Below are 27469 nucleotides of genomic sequence, written 5' to 3'. Positions count from 1 at the left end.
ATTGACTGTCCTTGAGGCTAGCACAGAACATTTTCATTTCTGTACGGCAAGCAATGAGTTAACCAAAAATCATATTACATGAAGCAAGACAAATAAAACTTACATCAGGCAGAATTTTACACCCCCATAGGGGTGGGTTGGCAGAAGGGCAAAGTCATGGGTGTCTTTTCTGCTGCCTACCTGTCCACCTGCTTTAATTTTACACATGGTCACGAAAGTACAGGGCAGTACATTTGCCCATTGGCAACCGAGGCCCTCAATGCAAGGGTCTCTTCCTGTTTCATGCTGCAACTTTTACCTTGTTAGGCAGATGCCAGTGCTGAATGGGAGGTCCAGCAGCCTTCACTGCCTGGAGTGCTAGCAAGCAAATGTAGGGGGGACCTATTTCATGGAGCCCAAGGCCCATCAGAGGGCCCATCTCAAGTCTATCTCCCCATCCCCCCAGGTTTCTCCTTCCCCTCCCTGCCCCAGCCTCCCAGCCTGCACCCTCCTTGCCAGGGTGCCCTGGCTATGTCAAACTACCCTCAAACTCCCACTTACCTCCTCCAAGGTCAAAAGGCTTGTATAAGCTGGCAGTGCCAAGTTTAGAAGTCTGTTTAGACTTCTTACTGTGTTTACCCCAGTCTAACGCCGGCATCTCCACATCAATGCCAAGTTTCCCACTGACAAAGTAAGTTGCTATTTATTCAATCTTGTATTTTGCTCTGATCCACTGAATATCAATTGGATTTTGCAATCTTCTCAAGTAAGACCTTAACCATAGCAAAGACAAGTAAGTGCGATGTTTTTAAGAGCCATGGAACTATGCAACAAAATCCTACAGTGCAGAAGGAGGCCATTCGGCCCATCGAGTTTGCACCGACCACAATCCCACCCAGGCCCTATTCCTGCAACCCCATGCATTTACCCTGCTAATGCCCCAGACACGATTGTCAACTTATCATGGCCAACCCACACATCTTTGGACTGTTGGAAGAAACCAGAGCACCCAGAGGAAACCCACACAGACGCAAGAAGAATGTGCAAACTCCACACAGTCACCCGAGGCTGGAATCGAACCCAGGTCCCTGGCGCTGTGAGGCAGCATTGCCAACCACTGTGCCACCATGCCACCCACAATCAATTCAGCTGAAAAAATGTGGATGTGCCATGAAATCGTTTGTCTCACACTGAAGTGTGCTCTATTACTGAAAAGATTGGGAACCACTATGTTAAGTTAATATACTTTCAGGTCTGAAGCAAAGTTTGTCTTTTGGTTAGGAAATTTTACAATTGGACAAACATACTGCTGCAATTCAGTCAGTGGCACTCAAACTCATGAGTTCAGGTCCCAATCCAGGGACTTGAACATATTATCCAAGCTGAGCACTAAGGGAATAACGCACTGTTGCAAATGCAGCTCTCAGATGAGATGCTAAACAGAGCTCCTGTCTTCCCTTTCACCTGCAGATGATTCCAAGTAACTATTTTGAAGAAGAGCAGGACAAACCTCTCCAATGTGCTGAGTATCATGTCATAATTTGTGGGATCTTGCTGTGCATCACTTGGCACACTCTAAAACAGTGATTACAATTTGAAAGCACTGCTGCAAAATGTGTCAGAATGTTCTGAAGCCACACAACGCACTGCATGAATACAAATTATTTCTCTAATGATGGGTACCATTCAGTCCAGACCAGAAGCCTGTGAAAAAGGCTGGGTGTGTGTTAATCTGATGTACAATTACAAAATACTATTGCACATTGCAAAAAATAAAACATTCTGCTGTGGCTTCTGCCTGTTCTCTTAAAGGGACAGGCCAGAGGAATACAAACTGGGAGTTTGTCTGAAGTTACCAATGGGTGAAAATGGAGTGGTTGCGAGAAAGAGGAATGTGGAAACACGGTGTGGAATGAACATACTTACTTGTCCACACCAAGAGCACAGCGGGTTTGCTGATGTCATTCTGATTGATGTTGCGTTTAACTGAGAAAATAGAGATGTTGTAAAGTCTTCCTGGGGATAACGGCCTCAAGCGATGCCGCGATCGACTCTTGTCGACAAAATCAGTCTTACGCACTTTCCCATCGTAGGATGTGTATGTGACAGCAAAGCCATCGATCAGCTCTTGTGCATCGTCAATCCCTGGGGCATGCCATGAAATTTCAATCTCAGTTCCCTCTGAGTTTTCCACCTTCAGTGCTGCTGGTGGAGAAAGCTCTGAGAAACAAAACAAAAGCAGAATGGCAATCTCACTGGGTGCAAGACAACAGCAGTCACTCATTTACACTTCCTCTACATCTCTGCTATGACCCCCAAACTGCTGTCACTTCCATCGAGTATTGGAGGAATAAAGGTGATTGGTAATAAGAGCCTGTAGTCCAATTCAACTCTACTCCAACATAGGCTCTGCCCTCCATTTAATCTCCTTTCACATGCCATGTACAACCTGTCCGTTTATGGATTCTATCTTTCCATTTTATGTTTTTGCATAGCCCATACACACTCTACCCTAACATAGATACTATATTATGTATTTAATCTTTCAAAGCCTGTGTGCAATCCGTTTAATCTTCTTCAACTACTCATGTACAACCTACCTCACTTGGGACTCTATCCTACCCATGGAATTTCCTGTGGTAGGTTCACAGGATTTGACGGCACAGAATAAGACCATTCTGCCTGTTCAAAGGAGCTATACAATTTGTTCCACTCTCCAATTTTTTTCCCACAGTCTGGAAAATTCTTTCTTTTTTGAGTATACATCCAATTACATTTTGGAAGTTATGATTGAATCTGCTTCCATCATCCTTTTAAGAGTTCAAAACTGTGCCTAAAAACTGGTCTCCTCAATTCTCCTTTGATTCATTTGTGAGTTACCTGAACAAACCTTCTGCCAGGGAAACCGTGTCCTTATTTACTCAGACAAAATGGCAGACACATGGGAACACCACCACCTGCAAGTTCCTCTCCGTATCACGCACAATCCCTGCTATGAAATATATTGCCATTCCTTCATTGTTGCTGGGTCAGAATCTCCTTCCCTAATATCACTGTGGGTCACATGGACTGCAGCGATTCCAGAAGGTAGCTCACCACCACCTTCTCAAGGGAAATTGGGGATGGGCAATAAATGCTGACCGGCCAGCGATGCCCACACCCCTATGAAAGAATATAAAAAAACCCTTCATAATTTTGAGCAACGATTAAATCTCCCTTAACATCCCTGCTCTAAAGAGACAAATTCTAGTTTCTCTAGTCTCTACACATATCTAATAACTCTCATGCCAGGTATATTTCTAGTGAACCTACTCTGGCAGAATGGGGCAATGCCACAATTGAGGCCAAATCAGCCATGTACAATTTTTAGCATATCATCTTCTCTTATGTGCCTCTATTTATAGAACCAATGATCACTTTTATTATTTAATCATCATTATCAGCTTGTCCTAACACCTCCAATGATTTATTTGTGTAAATCCTGAGTCTCTCTTGCCTACTATGGCTCAGTTAGCAGCACTCTAGCCTTTAGGTCACAGGGTTATGGGTTCAAGTAAGGGACATAGGAAAAGGGACAGGCCATTCATAATTGGATGTATACTCAAAAAGAAAGAATTTTCCGGACTGTGGGAAAAAAATTCAGCCCATTGATCCTACTTTACCATTCAATGTGATCATGGCTGATCAGATACTTCAATATCTTTTACCCACACTATTCCCATAACCGTTTATGTTACTGTTAATCAGAAATCTGTCAATCTCTGCTTTAAACATACTTAATGATGCTAGAGATTGTTAGGAATTGTATATTTTATCTGACTTGCTGGATTTTGCAAGCTAGTGCATTTGTGGGATTGCAGGAGCCATGCTTTCTTGTTAGTTGTACTGTGACTGCAATTAAAGGACAGTTTCAATTCCAAAGATTCACAACCCTCCGAATAAAAAATTTCTCCTAAGATGGTCCTAAATAGCGTTTCCCCTTATTTTGAAATTGGGTCCGCTGATTCTAGATTACCCAACCAAGGGAAACATCTTACCTGCATCTACTTGGGCTAGTCCATTAAGTATTTTGTAAGTTTCAATGAGATCACCTCTAATTCTTCCAAACTCTAAAAAATACAGGCCCAGTTTGCCAAATAAGACAGTCCCACCATCCCCAGAACAAGCCTGGTGAACCTTCTTAGCAATAATATCTTTTCTGAGGTGATGGAACCAAAATTATACAAAGTGTTCCAGGTGCGGTCTGTGATGTTAGAGAATACAATTATGGAGCCTCCATTCATTGGGAGCTTGGGATGTTTAATTTTCAATCTGTCTTGCTCCAACATTGTTTTCAGCTACTCTCAAGTTATTCCCAGCTCTGGTTTGCATGTTATATTATTCCCACTGATACTGATTGTCTGGCACTCCCACCTGCTCTCACGCCTGTATTGATTGTCTGGCACTCCCACCTGCTCTACACCTGTGCTGATTATTTGCCACTCACCTCTGTTAATGCCTGTACTGATTGTCTGTCACTCCAGATCTGTTAATGCCTGTACTGATTGACAGTCATTTCAGTTGTGTAATGTTTGTACCAACTCCCGCTGCACTGTACCCATCTAAATGGTTGTAAGGTGAGTGTTACCATTTGCTCCTTACCTGCATCGCAGTGTTTTCCCGAGTATCCAACTTTGCAAGTGCAGATGTACGATTCATTTACAGTGCGGCAGAAACCACGTGCACCACAAGGGCTTAGAACACAGGGATTCACAACTGGCACAACACAAAGAAATACAATATCACTGAATGATCATCTGGGCTGGGGAAATGTTTAAAGTGTGAATTCTAACTACATTGCATAAGGCAGACTACAAGCTCATGGATATAAATGGAATTGCGCTGATTTGTAATTCTAACATTAATTAGTAGGTTGCATATCGGAATCTAGTTGGTTCAGTTACAGAATCACAGAATACTACAGCACAGAAGAGGCCCTTCGACCTATCGAATCTGCACTGACACATGAACTGTGCTGACCTGCCCATCTAATCCCACTTGTCAGCACTTGGCCCATAGCCTTGAATGTTATGGCATGCCAAGGACTCATCCTTTTTAAAGGATGTGAAGCATCCTGCCTCCACCACTCTCCTAGGCAGTGCATTCCAGATAGTCACCCCCTCTGAGTAAAAAGGTTTTTCCTCAAATCCCTCCTGAACCTCCCACCCCTTAAATTTAACTTTTGTCCCCTCATAACTGACCCTTCAACTAAGCTGCTCCTTATCCACCCTGCCGATGCCCCTCATAATCTTGAGCATCTCAATCAGATCTCTCCTTAGTCTTCTCTACTCCAACAAAAACACTCAAGCCTATCCAAACTCTCTTCATAATGGAATCATAGAACTCTACAGTGCAGAAAGAGGCCCTTCGGCCCATCAAGTCTGCATCGATCACAATCCCACCCAGGCCCTACCCCGTATCCCTACATATTTTACCCGTTAATCCCGCTAACCTAAGCATCTCAGGACACTAAGGGGCAATTTTAGCATGGCCAATCAACCTAATCCGCACATCTTTGAACTGTGGGAGGAAACCAGAGCACCCAGAGGAAACCCGCACAGTCACAAGGAGAATGTGCAGACTCCACACAGACAGTGACCCGAACCGGGAATTGAACCCAGGTCCCTGGAGATGTGAAGCAGCAGTGCTAACCACTGTGCTACCGTGCTGCCCCAATAACTTAAATGTTCCATCCCAGACAACATCCTCCGCACTCTCTCCAGTGCGTTCATGTCCTTCCTATAATTTGGTGATCAGAACTGCACACAGTACTCCAGCTGTGGCCTCACCAAAGCTCTATACAACTCCATTGTGATCTTTCTGCTTTTGTAATCTACAACCCAATTGATAAAGGTGAATATGCCATATGCATTTTTCACCATTCTAATAACCTGCCTTTCCACCTTCAGAGATCTGTGGACAAACACACCAAGGTCCCTTTGTTCTTCAGAACTTCCCAGTGTTGGGTCTTTCATTGTACACTTCCTTGTCAAATTACTCCTTCAAAAGTGCATCACCTCACACTTTTCAGGGTTAAATTCCATTTGCCACTTATCCGCCCATTTGACCATCTCATCTATATCTTCCTGTAATCCAAGACACTCAAACCTCACTGTTAACCACCCGGCCAATCTTTGTGTCAGCAGCAAACTTACTGATCCTACCCCCCACATAGTCATCTATGATATTTATATATGACGAACAATAGGGAATCCAGCACGGATCCCTGTCGTATGCCACTGATCAGTGGCCTCCAGTCACTAAAGCAGCAGTCTGTCACCAATCTCTGTCCCCTACCGCTAAGCCAATTATAAATCCACATTGTCAGATCAGCCTGTATCCCATTTGCATTAGCCTTCTTAGTAAGTTCCCATTTGGGACTTTGTCAAAGGCTTTGCTGAAATCCATGAAAACTATTTCAACCACACTATCTTCATCCATACACTCAGTTACATGCTCAAAAAATTCAATCATATTTGTTGGCATGACCTCCCTCTGAAAAAAACCATGCTGACTATTCCTGATCAAACCTTGCCTCACCAAAGGAGACAGATTCTTTCCTTCAGATTCTTCTGCAGTAGTTTCCCAACCTCAGACGTGAGAATTGCTGGTCTTTAATCTTGTCTTTACAACCTTTGTTAAACAGTGGAATCCCATTAGCTGTTCTCCAGTTTTCTAGCACCTCTCTGGTGGCCAAGGAGGAATTAAAAATTTGAGTCAGAGCCCCTGCAATTTCCTCCCTTGCCTAGCTAATGCCAGATTTCTGTTCATTCAGTGCTCTATCTGATATTCCAGTTGGGGTTAAACTGGCGTCAACGATTCCTCCTAATTTACAATGTAGTGAAATAAAAATAACACCACATAGCACCCTCACAAACATCAGAACTGCTTAAAAACACTGCTTACAGATAAGATTTTACTCTGCATCCAATGTGTGCTATGTCTAACCCTTCAAGTATTTGATGGGGCACTTTAACCTGGTGTTGTGAGACTTCTTACTGTGTTTACCCCCGTCTAATGCCGGCATCTCCACATCATGACCTCACTTGTAGGCAGTGAGGATACAAAGACTTCTGTCAAGGCCCCAGCAATTTACTTCCTTTCCTGCCTCTCAGTATTCTGGAATATATCTCATCAGCCCCTGGAGACTCATCTACTTTAATGTTTCTCAATAATGCCAATATCTCCTCCTCTTTGATCTCAACATGGCTCAAACTATCTACACATCCTTTCCCAGACCCATCTTCCACCAAGTCCTTCTCTTTGGTGAATACTGACATAGTGGCTCCTCACATAGATTCTCTCCCTCGTCCTTGAGTGGGCCAACCCTCTCCCTGGCTACCCTCTTGCTTCAGATTTGAGGAGTTTTGAAAATCAATTCCTCAATAATGCAGAAAATAGGCAGTCAGACTGTTGCTTTAATACAAACTAATACAAAAATTAGGAGCAGGAACAGGTCACTTGGCCCTTGAGCCTACTCCACCATTCAACAACAACATGGCTGATCCGATTGTAACCCCACACTTATGCCAACCTTGATAATCTTTCATCCCTCGTTAATGAAGAATCTATCCAGCTCTACCTTAAAAATATTCAAAGATTTGCTTCCACTGCCTTTTGAGGAAGAGAGTTCCAGAGACTCACGACCCTTAGAGTAACAAAATTCTCATCTCTGTCTTAAATGAGTCATCCCTTATTTTTAAACAATGATATACGCAAATAGGTAATATATATGACAGGAGGCATGCTGGATGAATTCTTGACCTTGGCTTGAGCAAGTTTAAAAATTGATTCTGAATTAGTGCATATGTCAGGCGCTGTGAAGATTAACGACTGTAATATAAACCTTTGCAGAAAGTCCAAAATTCCCCAGGGATTGGGATCACAAAATCAAGACTCCATTATTACATTCATCCCTAGGTACACAGTATTCCATATATAAAACATCGGAACTCCTCGTATGTGACTCACTCCTAGGAGTCTGTTATTCTACATTTAAACCATTGAACCCTTGGACTTGATTTTAGCCTGTAACCCTCACCCTGATATCCCTTATTTAATACATAACCTATTCAAACCACTTCATTAGATTACAGCCTGTAACTCACAACCCAGTTGTCATCATTCCTGTAACTCACGCCCAGCTATTGTCACTCATGTAACTCTCATCCAGCTATTATCACTCCTGTAATGGCTACAATCTACCACTCTCTACCACTTCCAGGAAGCTGAAGGTGTTTTCAGGAGGCAGACCTCCATGGCTGTGGGGCGACTGTTTCACTCACCTTCACATGTTGGAGCTTCGCTCCATCTTCCATCCAACCGACAGGTGCTCTCACCTGTACTGGGCTGCACTGCGTATCCAGCTTCACAGACGTACTGAGCGACTGAGCCATACTTAGTCGAAGAGATGAGCACCTCAGCATGTTTCACCTCACTGGGGATCCCACAGTCCACCTCTAAAGAAACAATTTGCACTGTTGTTGTAAAAGAAAGGCTGATGGAATGGGCATATGGCTTCAAAATATTGATCTGGATCTCTGATAGAAACAACTTCATCTCATTATTCAGTCTGGGGAGGGGCTGCAGGTACAGTACAAAGATAGAGAGGATCACGTACAAAGTTGAGAATTTAAAATGTGAGGTTCAGGAAAATGAGGGCCAGAGTAGCAGTGACTGAATGGGACTTGGCCCAGGTATACAGGCAGCGATTTTGGATCTGTTGAGTTTGATGGAGGATAAGGACCAGTCTTTAGGTGACAGATGAGTATCTCAGTTCAGTGTGGCTGAGGTGGGGCTAAAGGCAGGTGATGCTATGGGAATGGAAGTTGACAATCTTTGTGATGGACGGGGTATGGTGAGGGGGGTGGGGGAGTGGTCAGAAACCCATTTCAATATCAAATGGGACGCTTATGACCCAACTTGAGAGATTAGCCCGTGAAGATAATTGACTTGTTGACAATGATATGGGCCGGGATTGGCTGGCCCAACAGCCCACTACGGATTTTACAGCGGCAGTGGCAGTTTGCCATTGGCTGGCAATGGGATCCTTCAGTACCACCAAAGTCAATTGTCATGCCATCTGGGAACCGGCCACAAGGCAAATCACCTTCGGTGGGATTAGAAGTCTTGCTTACAACTAAATCCTGGTGATGTCAGGATGAGGCCCTTAAGTGGACATTAATTGCTCACTTATGGGCCTCTACTGGTCCACTAGCCACCTTCAACACTGGTATAATTGCAGTGGGGGTTGGGATAGGCTGATAGGTGGCTGGCAGACTGCCTGCTGCATTGAACAAGCTCCCCCTCCTCCATCTCTGCCTTCAAACCTCTTGGTGGGGAAGGATTAAATCGAGCTGTATGTGTAGATCCCAATCTTTAAACTGCAGTAGGAAACACAATTCCATGATTTGATTTTTAGTGCATTTTTGTTTTCTGATTGGGTAACTGAGAATTTGTGAATGTGCTTGACTGCTCCATCCTGTGACAGAGCTGAAATTGTCACTATTGGATCTCTCAGTGAGACTTCTTTCAGTCATCAGAGAGTGTCCCTACCTCACCACAAAATCCAGATTAATATTTCACTATGGAGTCTCCCATTGTTTAAACACCAGCTATACAATCTTCAGGACACATATAGAGACATCATTAAGAAATTAAACTTATTACACTGATGACTGCAATGGTGACTACTGTCTTTCTAGTCATGGCTGGTGTCATGCTGGAGCATAATCTCAAATGAACACATTGGTCAGAGCAGAGTACAGCAATCGCATTGGATCTAAAGGGGAGAATCTAATAATGAAAACTGACATTGCTTGGTTGTGGGGCCCCTGGAATACATGTGGCAATAATCAGCCTCAAGTGGCACATTAACTAAATTCATGTTTCAACATGGTATCCTTGTCCAGCCCCCAGAATTATGGTAAACTAATTGTTTGGCCCACTGAGATTCAACACAAAGAGTTAAGTGGGAAATTTAGTAGACTTGATATGTTGGAGTGGTTGGGAAGGGTTGACCTATGGAAGTTATAAACAAGAGAGGTGAGAAGAATGGATTTATAGAAACTCTACAAGCCAACAATGAATGATAAGGAATTTCATTTCCTGGGATTCTATATGGTGAGAGCCAATGCAAAGGGATTGGTCTATAGAATTCTCACAGTGAGAGTTAACGGAAGAGATTTGTGCTTGAAAATGGAGATAGTTGGCCATGCAGATTTTGCGCACATGTTAAATTCACGAATCCAACACCAATATAAAAGTTTTTCATAATGTGGTGGTCAGGCAGACGGTGAAATTGGCAGAACTCATTAATGAGCATTGGAGCTTGTTAACAAGTCAATTAACACTGTCCATGCCATACTGTGGTTGGTGGGTGAAATTTGACAAGAATGGGCAGGCCAGTTTTTTTTTCACTAACTCTGGTGAAAAAGCAGGAAGGAAGGTACCCACCTTTTTACTGCACCTCCCCCATCAGCTTCCAAAACCACAGCCTCATTCCTCTGGGGTTCCCATCCGCCCCACCCAAAAATCCCAGACGTCTCCAAGGCCAGGATCCATTGCTGTCTTTATCATGGGATTTCTTGCAATCCCAAAAGCACCCACAATCTAATTGACTAGTAGTTCTCAAGGGTGAGACTTCCTTCCACCTTGGGGCAGAAGTCCCATGCTGAGCTCATTAAGGCCATCCCTCACGTAATATCATGACCAACCCTTCCAGCAGGAGGACGAGCAATAGATAAAATCCAGCCCTTGGTCTACTGGGATTCTCACAATGAGTCAGTGGGAAGGAAATTCATCCAAATTTGGAAATTGGAATGGGATTTTGTACAAAAGTAGTCAATGAGAAGTGATTTAACCATGTGGAATTCTGTCCAATTAGGGTCAGTAGGAATGAGATTCTTTTCGAGATTGCAGACAAAAGGAAATGTGACAGCAGCAGTTTGCTGCTGTATTCTTGCACAGATTGAGCTCAGTATACCTGTGTCACAATGCCGGCCGGTGAATCCTCTTGGGCATTCACACTTGTATTTACCAATGTAGTGGAAACAGGTACCACCATTCTGACATGGGCTGGATGAGCACGGGTCTGGTTTACCTATGGAGAGAGGACAAAACTCTGTTAAAAATAAAACAATGAAAAGGAGTCAGTCAATCAGAAATAAATAGACACTCAGACACACAGAGTGAGACCTTCTATACATTGGTGTCATTAACCTGCAATGACGTACTCCCGTTTTATTGTTGTGATGTAAAATTCTACCAACTACTGCGCCCCCCCCCCCCCCCCGCCCATCCCCCGTCCCTATATCCCAGTTTTTTGGTAAGATCCCAGTGAAAATCTCAGCCCAATCTAAACAGGTAAAGCTGAAACCATTTTGGTAGAGGTAACACAGGTACCATTCTCCCGGTGCACCTACTCCACAATGAGACCCCCGTGTTACTAAATGCACATCCTGCAGTGGACCCCTCTTTTTATTGTCTTCTGGACGTACCAGTCTCACAATTCTTTCCTGTGAAGCGATACAGACAGACGCACTGGTAAGTCCCATGAGCCTCCTTACAAGTTCCACCATTCCGACATGGATTCGACGCACAGGAGCGGAGTCTTTCTGAGAGAATGGAGAAAAATATCATTTTATTTGCAGATGATTTATTCTTATTTTGAACATACCAGTGTGGGGGTGCAGTCAGCCATGGATTCTCCGCAGAGTGTAGGAACAGAATAGAACTCTCTTTAATTGGCCGAGCAAACATTTCTAGGTCAGACACAATATGAGTTAGATACAAAGTAAACTACCCGTTAAACAGGTACAGCATGGGCTAGAAACAGAATTAAACTATCACAACACTATCTCACACTCCCAGTACAAATGTAACTCAGACACAGAGTTCAGTTATGAGGATAGATTGGAGAGATTGAGACTATTCTCCTTGAGAGAAGAAGGCTAAGAGGAGATTTGATAGAAATGTTCAAAATTGGACACAATAGATATGGAGAACTTGTTCCTGCTCATCAAAGGATCAAGAATGAGAGGGCACAGATTTAAAGTGATTTGCAAAAGAAGCAAATGTGATGGAAAGACTTTTACATACATCGAGTAGTTTGGGTCTGGAATGCACTGCCTGGAAGTATGGTGGAGGAAGGTTCAATTGAGACATTCAAGAAGGCACTAGCTGCATCAAAACAGTTTGGGTTACAGGGAAAAGGGCAGGGCAATGGCATTAAATCAGAATGTTCATTTGGAAAGATGGTGTAGACATGGTGGGCCAAATGGCCTTCTTCAGCACCATAACAATTCTGTCATTATACGGCCCATTAAGCATTCCCTGGCCAGATACAGATTTAGCCTGTAACATGAGTTAGCTACAAATTAAAGTCTCTCTCTGCCCCATCCATTCAAATCTCTCCTAGGTCAGGCGCAGTATACATTAGATACAAAGTTAACCTCGCCCTACACAATCCCATCGAACAGATACTGTAGCATGGGCTAGAAACAGAATTAGAAGCAAGGTAAAGGTCTCTGCATGGATCTATCAGAACTCAGAATGATCCCAGGAATGAAGGGTTTGTCATAAGAACATAAGAACATAAGAAATAGGAGCAGGAGTAGGCCATCCAGCCCTTCGAGCCTGCCCCGCCATTCAATAAGATCATGGCTGATCTGTCGCTGCTCAGTTCCACTTTCCCGCCCTCTCCCCATAACCCTTAATCCCCTCTCCTATCAAAAACCCATCAACCCGCGTCTTAAAAATATTTAGCGAGGCAGCCTCCACCACTTCAACGGGCAGAGAATTCCAGAGATTCACCACCCTTTGAGTGAAGAAGTTCCTCCTCAACTCCGTTCTAAACTGCCCCCCTTTTATCTTGAGGCTGTGCCCCCTAGTCCTATTGTCTTTTTTGAGCGGGAAGAGTCTTTCCACCTCTATCCTATCCATCCCATTCATCATCTTATACGTCTCAATGAGATCTCCCCTCATTCTTCTAAACTCTAACGAGTACAAGCCCAGTTTATTCAGCCTCTCCTCATAGCTCAACCCCCTCAACTCCGGTATCAGCCTAGTAAACCTCCTCTGCAGTCCCTCCAAGGCCAAAATATCTTTGCGCAGGTGCGGCGCCCAAAAATGCACACAGTACTCCAGTTGCGGCCTCACCAATGCCCTATACAGCTGCAGCAAGACCTCCCTACTTTTATATTCAATCCCCTTCACTATGAAATCCCCTTCATATGAGATGCGGATGAGGAGTCTGTGTCTATATTCGACGGAGTTTAGTAGGATGAGGAGGGATCTAATCGAAAGTGACAGAATACTGAGAGGCCTAGGTAGAGTGGATGTGGAGAGGATATTTCTGCTAGTGGGAGAGAGTAGAACTTGAGGGCACAACTTCAGAGTGATGGGATGCTCCTTTAAAACTGAGATGAGGAGGAATTTCTTCAGCAAAGCGTGGTAAACCTGTGGAACTCATTGCCACAGAAAGCTGTAGAGGCCTGTAGAGATAGATAGGTTCTTGATCAATAAGGGGATCAAGGGTTATGGGGAGAAGACAGGAGAATGGAGATGAGAATCATATCAGCCATGATTGAATAGCGGAGCAGACTTGATGGGCCGAATGGCATAATTCTGCTCCTATATCTTACGGTCTTACATTCTAATTCCCTAGGCCAACTAACTGGAGTAGAAAAATATCAAAATAAATTTGCTTGCATGTTGCCACAGAGAAAGACTATATCTCAACCTCAGCCCTTGCTGTAGGAGTATAAAACTATGCTGATCCAATCAGTGGTCTCTCATCTTTGTCATTTTTATCAATTTATTGCCAAATTATTATCCAGTGCTTGGTAATTTCCAGCTGTGCCTGCTAGGAACTTTAAAAGTAGTCACAAAGGTGAAATTGAATTGAAAACCGGTCAAGTAATTGAACATTGTGGTTTGCAGGTCTGACAGAGTGACAGACTAGACAGGTTATAAAGGACCTGATGGTGTAAGAGGGTCTCAGTTAGTTTCTTGAAGAGGTGAAGATGGAGTAAGCACAGACCTTTTTCACACCGCTGTCCACTGAAACCCGGGGGGCACTGGCAGGTATAGGAGCCATCCTGTTCATTGCAAGTCCCTCCTCTCTGACAAGGGTCTGAGTCACAGGGGGATGGCATCACTGAAAGCAAGAAAGAGACCCTTAGTGACTCTGATACAAACAGAATGCTGAGACGAAGAGCGAGACTTACTTATGAATAAGGCGTGTCAGCGTTTTCCACAGTCAGTGTGAACAGACACAAACACTTCTAACATTACATATGAATCCCAGGGCATAGGGCCAGGTTACTGGAACTTAAAATAAATAAATACACATACACATTACAACACAAGAAAAAGTTATCAGCCAGTACACATTCAGGTAAAGTTTATTTATTAGTCACAAGTAAGGTTTACATTAACATTGCAATGAAGTTACTGTGAAATTCCCCTATAAATCAGTAACTTATGGATTCAAGTCCCCATACAGACATTACCATTACCATTGCGTCGTGCCCGTTTTCGGTGCGAAATGTGTTAAAGTTGGGTGTGAGGCCATTAACGCGATCTGCGCCCGCATCCATGCAGATTGCCACTTTACCGAAACCCAGGAATGGTGGCAATCCAATTCGCACCCGAAACGGGCGCAATGACAATTTAAATGCATTTGCATGTATTTAAATTGAATTAATGAACTGCCTGCCCAACTATCAGCATTTCTCCCTTTACCACCACGTTCGCCAATCCAGAACCACGCCGTAATGGACCTGCTGAATAAAAGTCTGAATCGGGCACTCCAGCTTCTGAAGAGCACGTTCAGAGATTCCAACAGCTCCCTGACTCAGATCAGAGGTGGAGGGTGCAGGAGGGAGGAGGGAGGCAGGTCAGATCATTCTTTGGTTGGGTGGGGGGGAGGAGGAAGCGGGTCAGAAGTATCTCTGGCGGGTGGGCGGGGGGGGGAGAGGGCTGATCATTGTCTGGTGGTGGTGAAGGGAGGAAGTGAGGCCAGATAGTTGTCTGGGGGGAGTGGGGACAGGGGGTGTGTGAGTGAGGCCAGACCATTCCCTGGGGGGAGGGTGGGGGAGTGAGGCCAGATCGTTGTCTGGGGTGAGAGGAGGAGGGGAGGAGGGAGGCGGGTAAGATGTATCTTGGGAAGGCTGGGGGGGAGGCCCGATTGCTCACTTGTGGGGGAGGGGGGCAGATGGATCTCTGGTGGGGGGGGGGGGGGCAAGGAGGTCCGCTGCCACTCTGCGATTGGTGGGCAGAGGAGGGGGACAGGGGTGGCGATCTATCTGGGGAGTGGGGGGGTTTGGTGGATAAGGGAGACAGTGATGTGTATGAGTAGTTGTGGGGGGGGGAGTGGATAAGGGGGACAGTGATGTGCGTGGGTAGTAGGGGGGTGGATAAGGGGGACAGTGATGTGTGTGGGTAGTAGGGGGTGGATAAGGGGGACAGTGATGTGTGTGGGTAGTGGGTGGGATGGATAAATGCGACAGTGATGTGTGTGGGTAGTGGGGGAGGAATGGATAAGGGCGACAATGATGTGTGTAGGGGCCATCACTCCCGCTTTTCGCTCCCGGGCTGCCTTCTCCGCTCTCTGCCTGGGAACGATCTGACACTGGCACGCTTTTTCAAATTTTTTTCTAACTGCACATGCGCAGGTCAGAGCTCCAATCATTTCAGGCGTGCTAAGTCCCACCCGAATGGGACTGGAGATGTTATTTTCAGGCTGAGTGCATATGGGGGCACCTGAAAGCAGATTTCTAAGTCAGACCTGCATTACGCCCAGATTCAGCACTTAGAATGAAAATGATAAAATCAGGCCCAACAGAATTGAGGCTGACACTTCTGTACAGAGGGAATGCTGCACTATCAAAGTTGCTGCCTTTTGAAGGTGATGTTAAACCAAGGCTTCTTCTGTCCTTTTAGATGGATATAAACAATTTATTGGCATCCTTCCAAAGAACAGCAGCGAAGTCCTCTCTGAATTATCCTACAACTGACATCAGTAAAACACTCAGACTGGGTGAGACAGCAGCAGTGCAGTGTGCTCCCAGCAACAGTGGTGTGGAGAAACTGGAGTGCAGAGAGGTAAGGCAGGCCCTTTTTTTTACAGCAATAAAGGGAATGTTTAAAGGGACAAGGGAGCAGGTAAGTTTCACTGGCAAGTGGTTTACCGGGAGGTGAGGGGATTTAAACCAGAAGGGGGAAGGAGGCAAAAGGTCTATCTTGGAGCAGGGACGAGAGGGTGCAGGACTCCTGGTCCGGAGAGCAGGAGGCCAGAGCTGGGGAGAGGAGGGGAGGGGAGGCGGGGCGGGGGGGGAGGGTGGAGGGGTGGATAGTTGCTCTGGAGTTAGGAAGGGTTTCTTTTCTTTGTTAGATGGTTTCCAGTCTTGCGCAATTGTCCAGCGGAAGTTACCACTTCTGGGAAATTGCCAGGTAAATCTTTACCTGGGAACCTTCTGGAGGGGTTCTCCAGTGTATTACTGGAGTGTCCCTCCCAAATGCGACACTGGGAAACCCAAAGTTATGGCCTGTTCTCTGGTTGTTATCATATTGGTGTTTGAAGATGCTGGCTGTGTGCGAACAGATGCGGCATTTCCTACATCACATCAGTGGCTGTAATATAAGAACATAAGAAATAGGAGCAGGAGTAGGCCATCTAGCCCTTCGAGCCTGCCCCGCCATTCAATAAGATCATGGCTGATCTGTCGTGGCTCAGTTCCACATTCCCGCCCTCTCCCCATAACCCTTAATCCCCTCTCTTATCAAAAATCCATCAACCCACTTCTTAAAAATATTTAGCGAGGTAGCCTCCACCACTTCAACAGGCAGAGAATGTACTCCAGCTGCGGCCTTAGCAATGCCCTATACAGCCGCAGCAAGACCTCCCTACTTTTATATTCAATCCCCTTCGCTATGAAGGCCAGCATCCCATTCGCCTTCCTGACCACCTGCTGCACCTGCAAGCTGGGTTTTTGCGACTCATGCACAAGGACCCCGAGGTCCCTCTGCACCGTCGCCTGCTGCAGTTTTTCGCCATGTAAGTAATAATCCTTCCTACCATTATTCCTACCAAAGTGGACCACCTCGCACTTGCCAACATTAAATTCCATTTGCCATTTCCTGGCCCATTCGCCCAGCCTATCTAGATCCTTCTGCAGACTCTCCACACCCTCCGCACAATTTGCCGTTCCACCAATCTTGGTGTCATCAGCAAATTTCGACACCATACACTCGGTTCCCTCCTCCAGATCATCTATATAAATGGTAAATATGAAGAGGCACTGCTTGTGATTGAGTCAAACTTTGCTAATTTGTCACATAAGCATAGCAACAGAGGGAGTCTCAGTGATTTTAATTTATCAATTATGTGTTTGGAATTTCCTGAACATTCAATAAAAAGGAAAGCACAGAGCTGCACTACCAGTAATATTCTTCTGATGGTGATGCAGAGCTTCAGGAATTATCATGCTCACCAGTGCTACTTACTGATCAACCAATGGTGCTGCAACAGTGAATGAACATTTGCAGTTTGTAACTATTGATCTGTAAGAAATGACAGAGTTGCATTCATAAAGTGTCCTTCATGACCTGAAGCCGTCCCGCATCAGTACTGATGCGGGATGGCTTCAGGTCATGAAGGACACTTTATGAATGCAACTCTGTCATTTCTTACAGATCAATAGTTACAAACTGCAAATGTTCATTCACTGTTGCAGCACCATTGGTTGATCAGTAAGTAGCACTGGTGAGCATGATAATTCCTGAAGCTCTGCATCACCATCAGAAGAATATTACTGGTAGTGCAGCTCTGTGCTTTCCTTTTTATTGAATGTTCAGGAAATTCCAAACACATAATTGATAAATTAAAATCACTGAGACTCCCTCTGTTGCTATGCTTATGTGACAAATTAGCAAAGTTTGACTCAATCACAAGCAGTGCCTCTTCATGTTACAATTATTTAATATTATGGTTAATTTCCACAATATATATTGTTCCCCACAGGTGGCGGAGTCACATTGCTCCTACTGTCTTGAATACAAGAACCCATACTCTATAAAAAGTTGCAAGCTAAGTATTTCCTACTAGGTTAAAATTAATGCAATATTCTTAATTAACACTTTAAACAGCATATAATTCAATATTTCCATAGTGGTTTCCCAAATTCCCAAAACAACTTGGGTGCCTTTTCCAGAGTTTCTGTCCAGCTTCCACTGAGGTAATGGCTGAAGGCATGGGTACCAATGGTGAAGTGACTAAATTCAGGGATGCTCAGAAGGCCAGGATTAAATGAGCACAAAAATCCTGCAGAGTTGTGCAGTATAAGAGCCTGGAACATTAGACCATAAGAAATAGGAACTGGAATAAGCTGTTCGGCCTCTCAAGCCTGTTCCATCATTCAACAGAATCATGGCTGATCCGATGTTCCTCATGTCCACTTTCCTGCCCTCCACCCATAACCCTTGATTTCCTTACCAATCAAAAATCAATCTATCTATCTTAGCCTTAAATATGCACAAGCACTCTGCTCCCACTGCTCTTTGTGGCAAGAAGTTCCAAAGACTCCCAGCCCTCTGAGAGAAGAAATCTCTTCTGATCTCTGTCTTAAATTGGCACCCTTTTATTTTGAGACTATGCTCTCATGTCTCATACTCTTCTATGAAGAGAAACATCCTCCCAGCATTCACCCTGTCAAGCCCCTTAAAAATCCTATATATTTCAATGAGATCACCTCTCATTCTTCTAACTTCCAACTTGTTTTCCTCATAAGACAATACCACCATACCCGATCATCTTAGTGAATCAAGCTGAACTGCCTCCAATGAAATATCTTTCCTTAAATCATGAGACCAAAACTGCTCAACAGTACTCCAGACATGGTTTCGTACAGGGTTAATGTGGGACTGAGTATGGTAGCGCCCACACAGTGATGTCAGAGGGCACACGACACAGACCGAGGGTCAGTTTGGTGTTGGCCAGGAATGTGTTAAGACCTAGGATGGAGAAGCTCCATGCCTGTCCCCTTTATGTTTGTTTCGAGTGGCAAGTAGAAACTTGCTATGAACATATAGAAGACTATGTTGACTTCTGTAAAAAGACAAATTCTGCAACCAATACCATCTCAACATGGTAACAGTTCCAGATTAAAAACCTTCACCTTCATGGGGTAAAAAAGGACTTCTTCAACTGATTCCAAACTGGAAGAAGCTCACCAAACTGAAGCGATAGGCCCTGAGAAAATTTGCCAGACAAGTCTCCAGAGAGAAGAGCCTGGGTGTTAAGAATATAAGTTTTACTACAGTAGAAGATTCCACATAATCTCTCTTCGAAGTCCAGCCTCAGCTTTCAGAGTTCCCAGCCAGCAAGAATGAACTAAATCCATTTGTCTTACAGGCTGCGGCCAGTCCTGCAAAGCCCCTTCTACTAATTCAGTGGGAAGTGTCGTTTGAACAGGACCCATTGTCAATCCTGACTCCCTGAGTCCGAGCCTCTGAGCAGAACACAAAGAAATGAACTTACTCAACTCTCGGGGATCTCATGACCATCAGATCCTTAAACAGCAAGCTTGTGGTTTATTTAAATCTCTCTCTCTATTCACAATGCAACTGAGGGAGTGCTTAACTGCTGCAGGTGCCACTTTTCAGATGAGATATTACACAAATAACCCATTTCTGCCTGCTTGGGGGAATGAAAAAGATCCCAACACAGCATTCTGAAGAAGAGCAGGAGCATTATCCCTGGACGTTGTGGCCAATATTTATCATAATATTAATATCACAAAGAGCAGATTTTCTGGTCATTCTCACATTGCTGTTTTTGGAAGCTTGCTGAGTGTAAATTGGCTATGGCAATTACTACATTACAAGAGAGATTGCACTTTAAATAAATAATTTGTAGGTTGCTGGTAACATATGCAGAATTTATATCTTCAGCTATTCTTCTATGTAAACTAAAATTAAGATTAAATTGTCACCTGACTTTATACAAATCGATGTTGAGTCACCCTGATAGCTATCTAATCACTCCCTTAACCTTATCCCTTCTTACTCTCTTGAGAATTACACTGCTTTTACCAAATGGGTTGTATTTACCTAAGTTCTCTCTTTCTCAGGGTGCTAGAGGCTGTTGGTTTGAAAGATGCTGTCAAAGCACCCATGCCAAACTGTTGCCTATTGATGTTAGTCCAGCTCCCTCACACTGTCACTCAGTAACCCTTCTCCCCCAACACCCTGTGTTACTGACTGTATCTCTATTGATGTTAATCCAATTCTGTTGGTGTCATTGTTCCCTCCTCCCTGTCCCTCTGCATTGTGTGTATTTGCTGTAATAGAATATGCATGACTCACAATCTTTCCCACTGGGTCCTTGCGGGCAGATACAGCGATAGGTCCCTCCGTATTCAGTGCATGATGCTCCGTGCGGGCACTGATGGTGAGCATTACAGGGCTGGAGAACCTCTGTTGGCAAAAAAAGAGAAAGCACTTCAGTAGCTCTCGAGGATGTTACGTGCAGATCACAGCCTGACTGACTTGTGGTCAAGAGTGTTCTTATTTTTATTCCAAACTTTCCCCCGAGGGGCAAGTGACATGGTAGAGTCTGACTGAATGGAGCGTTCATTAGCAATATGACCATCAGGTTACCCAGGATGGACAGCATCTCAGCACGTAGCGATATTCAGGGACAACATTCCCCGGCTCTCTGTTGGCAGACTTGGAGGAGGAGATAGGTTAGTACAAGGAGACAGAGGGGACCCGCAATACATTTCTGTCATGTGGGACTTTTCCCACAGGCAGATTGGTTGTACAATGGCATTAATCAGGGATGAATTAGCATGCTCACTGGCATTTTGCCACAGGTCGGAAGTCCCACTCTGTGCAGAGGACATCAGTTCAGTGAAGGGTGTTTCCCTCTCCCTGTGGCTCAAAGACAGATCAGCGGGTATCATAGACCTCACTCACGGTCAAAGTGATCGAGCCGAAGGGTTTTCCTCTCCAGTCCAAGGGTCCTAATGACTTTGCCCTTCATAATGTTTAATTTAAACACACACTTCCAAAGCTGTTTACATGTTGAGGCACCCTCACAGTTTCTCAGCAGTGCTTACCTCTCCCAGTGGGGCTGTCCCACTGGGGGCTCTTGGCCCTCTGATTGGGCTGGTATCATCAGAAGCCCTCCTGCTGAATCATTAGAAAAGACATCACGGTGGCAGCCAATTAGAGGCTACTTCTGTGACAATTGTGCCAAAAGTTCTGCCTCCAACAAGTGCAGGCCCAGAGCCTCCATTAGGTCTCAATATTGGGGACCTGTGATGCACAATAAAATCTAGCCCTTGCTCATTATGTAATGAGGATTCACACAAAAGTGACAATCAGGATAAGGGTAAATTTCTTTAAGAAATTTATTTTAAGGAATTTCTTGCTGCTGTTTGTCGGGGGATTTGCATATCATGTCCCTGCCGACATGGTCCACCTCTCCAGATAAGCAGGTGATTGTCGTGGCACAGGAGCAGGATGTGGCCAAGATGTGCACCACATACAGTGGCATCGAGAGCACCTCACACCTGGTGACGAGATTCATACCCACAATGAGAGGGAGCATCACTCCCACAAACTCCCTTTCAGTTTAACTTTGGCAAAATGGTCCTGAGTTCTTGGTGCACACCCCAGCCCTGTCCAAGCAATATCTCCAGCACCTTCCAGTAGCCTAATTTGACAGTGAAGGGAGTCAAAGAATCGAAGAACCCAGATTCCAAAGATCTTTTGCCTAGTTTGTTGAGGCCGATTTGAATTGAATCTGAGCAGAAGATAGCGATGATGTTCAGCTACAGAGAGGAGTTGATATGAGGGTCTCTACTATCTGGCACTGCCACGCCTATTATGGCCACATCCTTCCTGATAGACTTGGCAAAAGATTTCATACAACACAAAAACAGGATGTGGGGGAGAGGAGGGGGATCAGCCTTGCCTGACTCCAGATTGGATAGGAAAATATTCTGATTCCCATCCATTGATCGAAATCGCACTACGGATGTTTGTGTGGAGTATTTGCATCCAATTGCAGATTCAGACTCAATGTAAATGCATTGTGACGCTGGAATTTCACAATATACTTTGAGTAGTGTAAACAGCTGAGCATTCAATCTTATTTAAGTCAACCCCAGGTTCATACTTACCATTCTCACAGTCACGGCCTGTAAATCCTTCAGGACAGTCGCAGATGTAGTCATCATCATCATCATCATTCAGTCTGCACTTTCCCCCATTTTGACATGGACTTGGCTGACAAATGCTCGGAACTATGGGCCCACCTTTGGAGACAGCAAGGAGGAAAGTCACGGAACTGGATCTCCCAATTAGAACTAAATCCAACTGTATTCTTCCAAGTGGTTTTGATCAGTGGATCACAAAACTAGGTCCCATACACCAGCACAGCTCAATCAGTAGCACAACAGACGGAACAGCCTTAAAGGCACAGTAACACTTACTACATTGCTCAAGCTGCTACCTTGTATCATTTGAATAAGTTCTGCTGGTGCAGAATTTCCTGAACCTTTTCAGCCACGGAAACCCCAAGTCACCTCCCAAGAGCAGCATCTCAAGTGTGTCAATAAAAGTTCTCACTGACACAAATGTGACAAATGTCAATTGACACATTTCAACCTATTCACATGAATCCCCTCCCAAATCCACCCCATGAATCCTCTTCTGAAGCCCCCTCACAACATAATTAGCTTATTTTCCATGATTTACATTTCTTGAAATGTGTTCTCAGGATGTGATTGGGGTGGAGTAGAGAGGAAGGCGGGGGAGGCCAGGGCAGAGACAGGTGGGGGAGGGACAGGGTGCAGAGCGAAGGGAAGTCCAGTCTGGAGAGGAGAGGTTTGTCCAGGCCAGAGAGTGGAGGGTGGTCCAGGCCGGAGAGGTGACGGGGAGGGGGCTGTGGTAGAGAGCGGAGGTGGGGTGGTGGGGGGGCTCAGTTGGAGAGGGGAGGTGGTGGCCAGGTTGGAAAGTGTGAAGGAGAGGTCTGGCTGCAGAGAGGAGAGGGAGCCGGGCCAGAGAGGGGAGGTGGGGACTAGTGCAGACAGTTTGAGGAGGGCTGGGATGGAGAGGTGAGGTGGAGGGCTGGGGTGAAGAGGTGAGAGGAAGGGGGGGGTGTGGGTGGAGAGTGTGAGGGGTGGGGTACAGCAGAGAGGGAAATGTGGGCAGAGGATTGTGGGGGGTGGTGGGATTGTCAGCAATCTAGCCACTGATGTCCAACATTGCTACACAGTGAATTCCACGTGGCTACCAGATGTTTCCTCTTACCTGATTCACAATGTTTTCCTGTGAATGACTGAGGGCACAGACATGTGTAATTACTGACCAGGTTGATACACTCGCCTCCATTCTGACACGGGCTGGGGTCACACTGGTTAGTTTCTAGATAATGGAAACAGCATCATAAGGAACCAAGTCACAGGAGTGAGATCCTCACCTCAACTATACGTATTTATTATAAATCTTTTTGTGCTTTGCAACAACAGATTCACTTGTGGTATTATAATGTCTAGCAGGAAGAGAGCACCTTAGGACAACTGGAATTAACTTTGAGAGAGACAGACAGAAAGATAGGGAGGCTCACACATCTACTGCATGGTCAATGAAACTCACTGCGAGTGATACCAGGCATTAGGGAAGGAATGGCAGTCCAGAAAAGAAGCAAGGTGCCACAGAACTACGCTGTCCTTCAAATACAAAATTAATTAATAGAGTGAAGATCCCTCCCTCCACACTGTCCGTCAAATACTCCCAAGGCAGGAGTAATGTGAGTAAGACATGGTAAATTTCCCTTCATGCTGTCTCAGCAAATGCTGAGTGCATCCACAATGTGGGTCAGATCCAGAGCAAATCTGCCTTTGCAGTGGCCCATCAAACACTTACATAGCACACACAGTGTGGCTTAGGCACAAGATAAAGTGTCCTCTACACTGTCACATCAAACACTCTCAAGACATATATAGCATTGGTTAGATACAGCATAATGATTCGACATGGTGGCACAGTGGTTAGCACCGCTGCCTCACAGTGCCAGGGACTCAGTTCAACTCTGACCTTGTGTGACTGTGTGCATGGAGCTTGTATATTCTCTTCATGTCTGCGTGAGTTTCCTCCAGATGCTCTGTTTCCTCCACAGTCCAAAGATTGGGTGGATTGGCCATGTAATATTGTCCCTTAATGTCCCAAGACATGTAGGTTAGAGTAATTAGTTGGGTAAATATGTGGGGTTGTGGGCATAGGGCTTGGGATTGTTGTTGGTGCACGCTTGATGGTCCAAATGGGCTCCTTTTGCTGTAGGGATTCTATGGTTCTTCTATTATTCTAGTCTCCCATCAAACATTCTCCAGGCAGGGACAGCAGGTGTTGGATACAAAATAGCTCCCTCTTCATTGTCCCATTAAACATTATGTGGAGATGCTGTCCTCTTCAAGCATCTCCCACGATGATGGCATTGCCGCAACTGCCTCAGTACTCAATGCCGACAACTGCCAGTTTCCAGATGCAATTTTACAACTCATCCACTTCATCCTGGACCACAGTGTCTTCACCTTCAACAACTAGTTCTTCATCCAGACACACAGAACAGCCATGGGGACCAAATTCACACCTCAATATGCCGACATCTTCATGTACAGGCTCGATAAGACTTCTTCATCTCACAGGGCCTTCAACCGATGTTATACATCGATGACATTTTCTTCCTTTGGATTCATGGTGAACAATCACTGAAACAACTATATGATGACATCAACAAGTTCCATCCCACCATCAGACTCACCATGGACTATTTTCCGGAATCAGTTGCATTCTTGGACACATGCATTTCTATCAAGGACGGCCATCTCAGCACCTCACTGTACCGCAAGCCCAGATACCTCACGACGCTCCAGTTCTCCAGCTTCCACCCTAAACACATTAAAGAAGCCATCCCCTATAGACAAGCCCTCCATATATACAGGATCTGCTCAACTGAGGAGGATCGCAACAGACACCTCCAGACACTGAAAAATGCCCTCATAAGAACAGGAAATGGCGCTCGACTCATCGTTCGACAGTTCCGATGCGTCACCGCGAAAAACTGCGCCGACCTCCTCAGAAGAGGATCATGGGACACGGTGGACAGAGTACCCTTCGTCGTCCAGCACTTCCCCGAAGTGGAGAAGCTACGACATCTTCTTTGGAGTCTTCAACATGTCATTGATGAAGTCGAACATCTCGCCAAGGCCATCCCCGCACCCCCTCTTCTTGCCTTCAAACAACTGCACAACCTCAAACAGACTATAGTCTGCAGCAAACTACCCAGTCTTCAGGAGAACAGTGACCACGGCACCACACAATCCTGCCACTGCAACCTCTGCAAGACATGTCGGATCATCGACATAGATGCCATCATCTCACATGAGAACACCATCCACCAGATACACGGCACGTACTCTTGCAACTTGGTCAACATTGTCTACTTGATACGCTGCAAGAAAGGATGTCCCGACGCATGGTCCATTGGGGAAACCATGCAGACACTACAACAACGGGTGAATGGACACCGCTTGACAATCACCAGCCAAGACTGTTCCTTTCCTGTTGGTGAGCACTTCAATGGTCACGGGCATTCGGCCTCTGATCTTCGGGTAAACGTTCTCCAAGGCGGCCTTCATGACATACGGCAGCGTATAATTGCTGAGCAGAAACTGATAGCCAAGTTCCGCACACATGAGGACGGCCTCAACCGGGATCTTGGGTTCATGTCGCACTATCTGTAACCCCCATGACTTGCCTGGGCTTGCAACATCTCACTTACTGTCCTGTCTGGAGACAATACGCATCTCTTAACCTATGCTTAATGCTATCTCCACTCACATTGCCTGCACCTTTAAGAATTGATTAGCTGTAAAGACTCACATTCTAATCAGTATTCCATAAACCGTGTCTTTTTATGCTCTTTTTATGCCAGAACTCTCCACACACCTGACAAAGAGGCAGACCCCAAAAGCTTGTGGGTGTACTATCAAATAAACTTCTTGGACTTTAACCTGATATTGTGTGACTTCTTGCCATTAAACATTCTCAGGTCAGATGCAGCATGGTCTGGTTTTGCTCAATTGGCTAGACAGCTGGTTAGTGATGCAGAGCAATGCCATCAGCGTGGGTTAAATTCTTGCACTGGCTGAGGTTATTCATGAAGATCCACACTCTCAACCTTGCCCCTCACCTGAGGTGTGTTGATCCTCAGGTTATGTCACCACGAGTCACAGCCTATTTGGGAATATAGTGACTTTACCTTTTACTTTACAGCAGGGCTAAATACAGAATAAAACTCTCTACACTACTGCATTAAGCACTCCCAGGGCAACCATCGATACGTTAATACATAATAATGAACCCTCTGCATTGTCCCATTGAACACTTCTAGAGCAGGTACAGCATTTGGTCGATGAAGAATAATGCTCTCTCTGTACTGTCCCATCAAATATTTTCTGAGCAAGTACAGCCTGGGTTACATACAGAGTAAACTCCCCTTTGCATTCTCCTTTCTGTTATCTCCCAAGATTAAATTCAAGACTAGGCTTGGACAGAAAATGGATTTTGCGTCTGCACAGTTTGCAGTCCTTTGACATGCTAAGTGCTTCTCAGGCTCTGATCCCTATCAATATGAAAAAAATCTAAGGGGCTGGAAAGTGCCTTTTCACACAGCTATAGAAAGCATGAAATATGATTTTGCAAGAAAGCAATGACTGAGAGATTTCAGTAAAAATGACATTGACAAGCAGAAAAGAAACAAAGCAAGTGAGAAAGAAAAGGAGAAACTGAGAGAAAGAGGAGAAAGACAGGGAGGTTAGGGTGGGAAACCTTCACCTTTGCTCATGGAACTAATTGATGTCCATTTCATTGATGACAACGAAAGGGAAGTTTGGTGGGTTCTACCTTCAGTGGGAGATCTGTCCCATCTGCTCATTACCCAGTGTGGGTATGTTGAGAATTACCCCAATGCCCCCTGTTCCCCGTCCCCACTCCACCCACAATTCTATGATGACAAAGCTCATGGGCACACACAAACGCACGCAGAGTAAAATCCAAATGGAAGAACACAGAGAGACTATGAGATAAGGCCAATGACAGACAGAAAGGAAGAGGGAGATCAAAGGGAAAGGTGTCAGCTGAAGCTCACTGGTAATACTCTCATCTTTGAGTCAAAAGGTTATGGGATCAAGTCCCATTCCAGAGACCTAGGTTGACACTGTGGTGCAGTACTGAGGGATGCTGCACTGTAGGTGGTAAAACTAAATTTTGTCTGCCCTCTCAGGCGGATGTTAAAAAATCCCAGTGATTGCTAATTGAAGACGAGCAGGGAAATTCTCCCTGCTAACTTGGCTAATATTTACCCACCATTGTCACAATG

General features: G+C 45.1%; 1 protein-coding gene across 1 annotated transcript in view; it reads right to left on the bottom strand.

Annotated features, from left to right (window-relative positions):
- The window catches only part of sned1 (sushi, nidogen and EGF-like domains 1), a 140993-nt gene that overhangs the window by 45777 nt on the left and 67747 nt on the right, over positions 1-27469 (bottom strand). Inside the window, exons 9-17 of the mRNA XM_080185265.1 lie at positions 23341-23454; positions 22209-22343; positions 20386-20496; positions 14060-14176; positions 11517-11633; positions 11003-11119; positions 8304-8477; positions 4621-4734; positions 1906-2199 (exon numbers count right to left, since the gene is read on the bottom strand). Coding sequence (XP_080041391.1) covers positions 1906-2199; positions 4621-4734; positions 8304-8477; positions 11003-11119; positions 11517-11633; positions 14060-14176; positions 20386-20496; positions 22209-22343; positions 23341-23454 — 1293 coding nt within the window. The remainder of the gene's footprint in view (positions 1-1905; positions 2200-4620; positions 4735-8303; positions 8478-11002; positions 11120-11516; positions 11634-14059; positions 14177-20385; positions 20497-22208; positions 22344-23340; positions 23455-27469) is intronic.

The sequence above is a fragment of the Carcharhinus amblyrhynchos genome, chromosome 3, assembly GCF_965287045.1.
Source record: "Carcharhinus amblyrhynchos chromosome 3, sCarAmb.v2.hapA, whole genome shotgun sequence".
Classification (NCBI taxonomy): domain Eukaryota; kingdom Metazoa; phylum Chordata; class Chondrichthyes; order Carcharhiniformes; family Carcharhinidae; genus Carcharhinus; species Carcharhinus amblyrhynchos.
The sequence above is the reverse complement of the archived record's forward strand: the minus strand, read 5'-3'. Positions and strand labels throughout refer to the sequence as shown.